This window comes from Sinocyclocheilus rhinocerous, unplaced genomic scaffold, assembly GCF_001515625.1.
Source record: "Sinocyclocheilus rhinocerous isolate Xijiao unplaced genomic scaffold, SAMN03320098_v1.1 scaffold391, whole genome shotgun sequence".
NCBI lineage: Eukaryota > Metazoa > Chordata > Actinopteri > Cypriniformes > Cyprinidae > Sinocyclocheilus > Sinocyclocheilus rhinocerous.
Genome location: NW_015656602.1, coordinates 153,394 through 162,624, shown reverse-complemented (window position 1 = coordinate 162,624; position 9,231 = coordinate 153,394). Strand labels below are relative to the sequence as shown.

Here is a 9,231-nt window from a genome sequence, read left to right as displayed (position 1 = left end):
TTTATATAGCTATAGCTTCTTATATTTTTAATTCTTGTTCTTTTCTAAATACTGTTAATTGAAAGGATTTGTTGTGGAATGAGGGGAACTAAAATAGCCTAGCTATGTTTACAGTGTTTATTATAATGTTTGTAAACATTTCGCGTCGGCATTAGGCCTATTTCTGAATGAAATAGCCTAATAAAATGCTACTTATACACGACATGTTTTTTTCTCTCTAAAAAACGCTTTTTTTTTTTATACGCGTAGCGTAGGCTATTTTAACCATGCAGCAAACCTTTTAAAATATTTTGATAAATTACTGAAAAAAATAAATACATGACTTTTGAAACCGTTTAACTGACTGCATTAATCGGTCCAAATTCTTACGGTCGGTTAACGGTTAACCGGTTAAAATGAGCATCCCTAGCTTCTTCCTGATTGCAGGATCTGATCCATGATAAACACTGATGAAAATGTAGATCCACACAACATATAGTGGTTGAATGTTTATAACTGATAAAACAATGGCCAAAAAAAAAGGAAAGACAGAAAAAATTTTTTTTAAAGGAAACTAAGAAAATTAAATGTTCAAAACTTTCCAGGCACAACTGTGTAAAATTTCTCTACATAGAAATAAGAACCTAGCGGAATGGAACAGGACAGGAATGTTGTGCAACAGCTTGACAAACGATGCCGAAAGCTGAAGAAAAAAAGAGAAACAAAATAAAAAGCGGCAAAAGTGAATCATGCAAGGGTGACAGAAATGGAGGGGTGGACGAGATGCAGCACCACGGCACTGCAAACCTGCGACGGGGTCCTCGATAATAATGGTGATTTTCCTGTGATTCCCTCCTTTCCATACAGAGAAGACAAAGAGAAAGAATAGAGTTGAAGCAGAGAAAATATCACCCTGATCCACAGCAAGACCAAAGAGCACAAGAGGTACAACAGCTAGAAGCAAGGTGTTTACATGTTTATTTGCATATGTGTATGGGAAAGCCATATTTGTGAATTAAAATCTAGCTAGTAAAATCTAAGCTAGTTAACATTATAGATAATTTAAGAAGTATTCACAACAATTTGACTTTCATAATATGATGTATTTTTAAGTGAAACACATGACAGAAAAATAAAAAAGTAGAGCAGTATTTGATTTTATCAATCAGAAACTAAATGATTCATGAACAAAGGTGGTTTTATTTTTGTAAAATTGCTAAACGTTTTTGTGCTTTTTTACATTTTGATATAATGTTGCAGTTTTTAAAATATCAAGAAAGTAAATAGGATTTATTTTGATTTTGTTATAATCAAATGGTAACTAGAGATCGACCGATATATCGATTTACCAGTATTTTTCCCGATATTTAAGCATTTTACAATAATCGGATATCGGTTTTGTAATATCGGATTCACCGATAAACGCTGCCATCTTGTGGATGTTTTGAGAATTGCGCGCAGGATCGCCATTGCACCACGGCGTCTGAGGGGAGAGGAGAAAGACGTAACTTTGCATTAATTAAATAATACAGCCATGAATGAGCGCATGTTGGAAATAAAAGCGCTGAATTTACTTCGCACTCTGTTGTATATTTGCTCATCATTGACATGCCAGTTGAGAAATGCAATAAAATACAATGTTTTGTTTGTTATATTTCAATATTCCAGAGAATTATTTAACATTATCCAGTGAATTATTCTTCACTCTTTAGCCTATTAAACAGCTTATAAACCTACTAAAACTGTAGTTTAAAATGAAGTTGATATGACTCCTTTCATTTATTTATTTTCTCCATTTGAAAACATTAGACCTTCTACATTTATTTTGCTTATTGTTAATATTAGTGTTGCTGCTGATGCTTTAAATAAAAAAATGTTTTATTGTAATATGAAGATTAAATTTAACATGAAAGACTGGTAATTTTCAACACTTTTTTTTTTTTTTAAGATGACTGAAAGGAGGAAAAACCAAAGTGAAGTATGGACTTACTTCACTCAGTCATTTATTTACTTTATAACAGTAAATAAATATCGGTTCTGCATATCGGTTATCGGGCACATAAACACGCAAATAATTGGTATCGGTATCGGTTATAAAATATCAATATCGGTCGATCACTAATGGTAACACTTTATAATAACCTTCATTAATCACTAACAAACATTATATAATGTTTAACAGATCATTAGTTAATATATATTCAGAAATATTAAATATTTATATATAGATAATGTGCTTGTTAATGTTTACTAATGAACTTACTAAACATTACCTAATGATTGAGAGATCATTGTTTTAAGTAAATTAAAATGCTTACAAATGTCATTAAACTATCAGTTCATATGATCATGCTCTACTTGAAAATCTACAAATGATTTTAACAGAAATTATACAATGATTAAAAGCTTGTGTTAATGCACAACACTTTTGCTGCTATTGAGGTATGATTTTGTTAAGGTCTGGGATGGGTAGGTTTAAAGGTTTTTTAAAGATACTGAGCTGAAGCTCTTTAAAGTCGGGTGGATTCTGATTGGATGTCAATGTTTTTATCTTTCAATAATAAAAAAAAATTTGTTCTGAAACTGATTTCAACCATATAATTCCTCTGTGCCATTATCGATATAGCTGTGGCGTGGATGTCGTTATTCTCACACAATTAGTATGATTATCTTGCGTTATCCTTATAGTTAATGTCCTTGGCGTGAACAGGCTTTTACACTAATAAAGGTTAACATTTTTAACCGGAAATGAGAGATTGATTTAATAAAACAACAAATAAAAACATACTATTGTGTTATGTGTTGTTAATGTTGTTTCGCTACTTTTCGTTAGTTTTGAACAAGGCTTGTGTTCTAGAGAACTGTTTGTACGCACCATTTTTCTGCTTCTGCGTGACGCCGGTGTCGGACAGAGAGCGGATGTGGCCCCTCGAGCCCCGCCCTGTGGTTCTCTGAGCCTCTGAGAAGGAGCAGCGGCGCTGTGGGGGCGGAGCCGAAGGAGTGTGGGCGTCGCCCTGAGTCCCCATGTGTTCACTGCTCTGAGTGGAGCTGGACGAGTCGCACCGTTTGTGCTTCCCCAGATTACCAATAGCCAGGTACTCCGGGCCGTCATCCAGATCCGCTTCCACACAATCCCGGATCTCGGGCGGAGCGGGTGAGGCAGGCTCAGTGAAGGAGATCTGGGGGACTCCTGTGTCCCGGTTGCCTCTATGGAGCCATGGAGCTCCCTGAGTACTGCTGGACGGAGCGTCATCTTAAAGACAAACAAAGAGATGCACTGTGATACTGAGGAACGGTCACATTTCTACACCGCAGGCATTGCTCACTGCCCACCTTCCATCCCCAGTTTTCTCACCAAATAACGCACTGTTTTCTGTCCGAGACATTTTGTGTGTAAACAAGGCAAGCATTTAGTGTGGTAATGGAGCCACAGAGCGGCCTGTTGTTCTCTGAGACCTGCTGACCTGAGCTGCTCTTGGAGAGTGGGGTGTTGGGAAGCTCTGTAAGGCAGCTCTGGGACGTGGTGAGCCGCTGAGACTGCGAATTGTCCGCAGGCCTCCAACTTCCTGTGGCCCCGGGCAGCAAACACAAACTCTGACTCTTCAGCAAACCAAACGGAGACTCTTTCACATGTGAAAGCTTGAAAAACACAAGAGACAGAAGGAGTTTACATATCCGCATGTAGAAATACACGGCTACATTGAAATAAGATGATGTAGTTATAATATCTACCAGCACAGGCTAAAAGGGCTTTGCTAACGAGCCAAACCATGACCTTTTGAAAAACTGGATGTTATGTAACTAATTAGTTAACTAGCCAGACACATGTTGACAGTTTAACTTAAATTGAAGATGGGTGTATTAATGGTATCTACCAACAGAGGCTAAAAGGGCAATGCTAAACAGCCAAACAATGACCCTTTGAAAAACTGGATGTTATTTAACTAGCTAACTAGCTATTAATATGTTGACATTTTAACTAACTTATATTGAAAATGGTGTAGTTATGTTATCTACCAACAGGGGGCTAAACAAGTTATGTTAACCAGTCCAACTAGATGTTATGTAGTTAGTTAGTTAGTTAGCTAGCTAACTAGCTAGACACATGTTGACAGTTTAACTTAAATTGAATTAAGATGGTGTAGTAATGATATCTTCTGGCAGGGGCTAAATAATCTATGCTAACCAGCCAAACAATAACCTTTTGAAAAACTGCATGTAGCTAGTTAACTAGCTAGCTAGGTATAGTGTGTTTATGGTATCTACCAACAGGGGCTAAACAAGCTATGCTAACCAGTCAACCACTAGTCAAAGACTTTTTGAAAACTGGATGTTATTTAGCTAGCTATAAACATGTTGACAGTTTAACTATGTTAAATTGAAGTAAAATGGTGTAGTTATGGTATCTTGCAACAGGGGCTAAATAATCTACGCTAACCAGCCAAACAATGACCTTTTGAAAAACTGCATGTAGCTAGGTAACTAGCTAGCTACACAAATGTTGAAAGTTTAACTTAAATTGAAGTAAGATGGTAAAGTGTGTTTATGGCATCTACCAGCAGAGGCTAAAAGGGCTATGCTAACAAGCCAAGCCATCACCCCTTGAAAAACTGGATGTTATTTAGCTAGTTAGTTAGCTATAAGCATGTTGACAGTTTAACTGTTAGATTGAAGTAAGATGGTGTAGTTATGGTATCTTCCAGCAGGGGCTAAAAGGATGACGCTAACCAGTCAAATCATGACCTCTCGGAAAACTGGATGTTATTTAGTTAGCTATCTAACTAGCTATAAACATGTCAACAGTTTAACTAAGTTAAATAAGTAAGCTGGTGTGGTCTACCAAAAGCTAAAAGGGCTATGCTAACCAAACCATTACCCCTTAAAAACGGATATTAGTTAGCTAGTTACTAACTAACTATTAAGATTTTGGCAGTTTAACTATGTTGAATTGAAGTTAGATGGCGCAGTTATGATATCTACCAGCAGAGGCAGAAAAAGCAAAAGCTTCTTTCTCAAAACTACGGTTTATTTTTTATTGGATACATTGATCTCGCGTCAATGGTCTCATCTGATAGGAAAGAGGTTTATTGGAAAGATCAATGAAAGCTCTGTGAAGAGAGGAATTTGTGACAGACGTTCAGTAAGATAACGGGCAGGTGAATGAGATCATGGACAAACACAAACACTGACCGTCATTATCCTACAAATACACATTTAATAGGTCAGGTCTGTGAAGGGAACTGTTTTCTGGTCTAAAGATTTCTGAGGGCCTCATTTTATTAAACCTTTCTCAGCTCACTACAAAGGCTTTCTATGGATTTTGGCCTCCATAAACCCAAACAAATGAATTCCTAATAATTGGAGGACATTCAAAACCTCTTTTAGTTTGCCCAAGCAGATTAATTTTACAATGCAGGGCCACTGCTGCACATGTCAGGTGTGGCAATGCTTGGAGCGTATGGGCAAAAACAAAAACCAGACTACACACTACAGCCCAACAAAATCACCTAATCCCAGAATTATAAATGAAAAGTCTTTTAAATTAAGTATAACATAATATCACTGAAGTATCAGTTAGCAAGCAAACAGCACTAACTGGTCACATGCCGTTTTAATGCAAGCCAATCTAGGGATTTGCAATATTAATCGTCCGTGATAATAACGTAACTGTTGTTTTAACAATATGCAAGCTGACATTATCGAGTATGTCACTCACTTTACAAAAAACAAACAAAAACACATTGTGAGGGTCCAAAAGCATTGACTGCGTGATGAAGCCTATTAGAACGCAGTCAGAATGTCCCTATAATTAAAGTAATGAAAGAAAAAACATCCCTGTATGGGTTTTTGTTTTTTATATTTGTATGATATGATATAGTTTAAGTAATATCACACAAGCATCAGTGCCATTTTCCTAAACATTAGCACGTGAGCGCAATTGAAAATGTGATATTAACTTTACGCAACAGTTCAAGAAACAAGAAGTTAACATTTTAGACAGAAAATTGTCTGGTTTTTTTTTTTTCTGTTTGGCCAATGAAAACAGTTCCAAACAAAGCCGGAGCTGAACATTTGTGCGTCTCAGAGCAACACTGCAGCGTTTCGTTCCTGAATGAATCTGTTTTTGAACAAATCCATTCATAAATCACTTGCTTCGTTTCTAAACGAATCAGCTGTTTTGAACGAATCATTTGAATGAACGATTCAATGAATCACTCATTAAGTCAGGGACTTGCCGCCACCTACTGGCAGTTTTAGTGTCATATTTATTTATCCATGACGGGACTAAACCAACCAAGGTAACCAGCAAAATCTTGGTAATGCGATTTTCAGTCATGCAAGAAATCTGTGCTTTTCAATGTTTAAATAATATTTCAAAGCAAGAACAAAATTTGCCAGTGATGGTATTAATATTGTGCTTCCATAGCTAAAATCCAGTGTTATTTTAGCATTATTTATATACTTTTTTTATAGTTCTGATTAATATTTTAAATTAGTTTTTATTTTTTTTATTTTTAGTTTTCATTTTAATTTGCTTATTTTTTATTTTTAATATTATGTGCTGCTGTTATTTTTGTTAGTTTTTTACTTTCATTTTTAGCTTTATTTCAGTTAGTAATTTTGGTACTTTAGTATTATAACTTCATTACAACTTTAGTATTTCTTTAAACTATTGAACTACTCCTTTAAGCCCGGGTCTCAGACACGAGTTTCCAACACTGTGTGGATCAATGCGTTCAATAAAGACCAGGAAAAATATTTATCTTCTTTGTTAAGCTTAATCACATCCTCTAGAATCATACTGAAGAAAACCCCTCACTAGTATGAATCAACTAAAGACTTCTTCTACTAGGAGGTCCAGTTTCTCACCCTGCCGGTGTCTATGAGAGCCAGCAGCCGAGGGTTATTCTGCTCTACAGCCTCCAGACACTGGAACATGGCGGACACGTGTGGTTCACTCAACAGGAAGGCCCCGTCTACAGAAGAGGACGGCCAACACTGTTATCACACACACACCACCAGGAACAACGTATACGTAAGCAAAGGTGCCAAAGGTTTGGAGGATGCTGAGTTACCATTGTAATATTTCTGTGTGTTTGTCTTATGCTGCAGCAGTGGTTTGAGCTGGGCAGATAAGATGTGACCTTGGAGGCTGTGTAAAAGCCAACGCTCGGCTTTATAACCCTCGCCGAAGCACTGAACGCCACTGCTCAACACCGGCTCCAGCTGACTGAACTGCAAAGAGAGAGAAAACAAAGTCAAAAATCTCACCGACGAGGTCAAAACAAGCTTCAGGTGGTAAATATTCACTGGATTGACAAATACCTGTTCTACATGACGGGCGAGATGTGGACAGAGATACCGCACACACCACACGAAACGCCAGTAGTCTTTTTGTTTATAGTAGGTCTGCAAAACAAATGAACCAAATTAGATCTTGTACCAAAGTGTAATGATTCATACATTGAAAATGTGTTTGGTCACTTCTGTGCATGCAAGCCAAAACGGTTATGAAGACATTAAAATAATCTTTAAAAAGCATTCAATCAAAGGGCAATAACTAATAAATAAAAAAATACTAAAAATCTGAAACATTAAAATTATGAATCATATTATTTTTAGTAAATTTTACAATTAAAGTAAAATGATGGAGAAGCTCATCTGATTGAGCTGTAAAAAAAAAAAACTGTCAGAAGTAAAATTTAAACAAAAAAATGTAAACATTGAATTAAAAAATTGAAAACTTTATTTTTATGTATTTCATTGGTAAAAATAAATTAAAAACTATTTAAAAATGATTCATTAAAAACTGTTATCCAATCATAGCAGTGGGCGTTTACTTCCAAGTCTTCAATAGCTATGTTTTCATCACCCTATTTTAAAGCGCATTTTGAAGTATCGCATGAGAAACGAGTAAAAACGCCAAATTTCGAATAAAAAAAGTTTTTACGCTCGCTTGAGGTGGTTTTTGACTTGTACGAAAAAGGGTTAATGTGAATAATGGGAGATGGAAATGCATTTTGCGAATAAAATTCCTCCAAGCGCATCAAAAAAGTCATGTGACTTTGTGCTATGGGACGGCAAAACCTGACCTAAATTGGTTGCTGGTTGCGGACCGATCTCATTCACAGCATCTGAAATGTTGTTATGGTCATTCGGAAATGCACGAGCAAAGTCTGTCATCAAAGTATTTCTGTATAACCGTCTCCCAGAATTGCGTTCCCCAAACAGCAGCATCCACCTCCGAAAGCAATGACCGCATTCATTGTTTCGTCTGCTCGCTCTGAGGCGCAAATAATTTATTATATATGAAAATTATTATATTCTCCTACTTTTCTCAGTGATTTATAGTGCCAGTTTATCAGGAAGTGACGATTTTGTGCTCTTTGACTTGTTGGATGGAAACGATGCTTGTTCGCAAATGTTTTAAGTGATATTCCAGTTTTGCGCAGAAGTTAAATTCACAACTTTGGACGGAAACCCGGCTAATGCGGCTCGCCCATAAAAACCGAGCGTTTCTCAAGCCGGCCTCAAAACCAGGGTAGAAAATAGCCTATTACTTATTGATTTTGATGTTTTTGAATGTAAAAACCACACAAACGTCATAAGTGGACCTCAGACAACAGTATAAAATAATTTTAAAAAGCCAGTTCGTGACCCCTTTAAAGTTTTGGGATTAATCTATAAACTAATACAATACTTTCTTTGTTGGAAAGGCCACCGAGGCCATTTCTCATCTCCAATTAGATATAGAAAGTAAAACAAAGAAGTAACACAACTTTAAAACACTCTTCCTCGTCTGATTAGCCACTGAACCTATTTGTGTCTAATAGTTCCTGGTAACTCAGGCTGTTGTTTTGGATATATTCCCGCCGGTACCACAGGATATTCTAGGTGCTTTCATGAAAACACCGAGAGATTCTTATCTTGTTCCTCCACACCTGCTCGTGTTTCAGGCCGTGGCCCAGGATGTTGTTCATGTCCTTGTGCAGGCGCTGAAGACCCCCATAGCGGGACCACACGTTAGGGTTGTTGGTGAACAGCAGCCCTTCAACAGTCGTCTTCAGATTAGACAGAAGCTTCCAGTGTTCCCATCTGAAAGAAAACATATGTCAGTTGCTCTTACAATATATTTAGAATACATAGTGTGCCACTTTGGGTAAAAAGTGTACTGAATGTGAACTAGTAGTGTACTTCAAATCTAGAGTATTAAAACACACACACAAATATACAGTAATATATATATATATA

The 9,231-nt window shown here is 36.7% G+C and overlaps 1 protein-coding gene across 4 annotated transcripts in view; it reads right to left on the bottom strand.

The window, feature by feature from the left end:
* LOC107720396 (run domain Beclin-1-interacting and cysteine-rich domain-containing protein-like) overlaps positions 1-9,231 on the bottom strand; it is a 24,421-nt gene that overhangs the window by 12,501 nt on the left and 2,689 nt on the right. For 3 of the 4 annotated variants that reach the window (XM_016528091.1, XM_016528092.1, XM_016528094.1), the window contains exons 2-8: positions 8,922-9,075; positions 7,306-7,389; positions 7,056-7,215; positions 6,850-6,956; positions 3,444-3,618; positions 2,855-3,232; positions 787-834 (exon numbers count right to left, since the gene is read on the bottom strand). In XM_016528091.1, coding sequence (XP_016383577.1) covers positions 787-834; positions 2,855-3,232; positions 3,444-3,618; positions 6,850-6,956; positions 7,056-7,215; positions 7,306-7,389; positions 8,922-9,075 — 1,106 coding nt within the window. The remainder of the gene's footprint in view (positions 1-786; positions 835-2,854; positions 3,233-3,443; positions 3,619-6,849; positions 6,957-7,055; positions 7,216-7,305; positions 7,390-8,921; positions 9,076-9,231) is intronic. The other variant, XM_016528093.1, reaches the window with a different exon arrangement.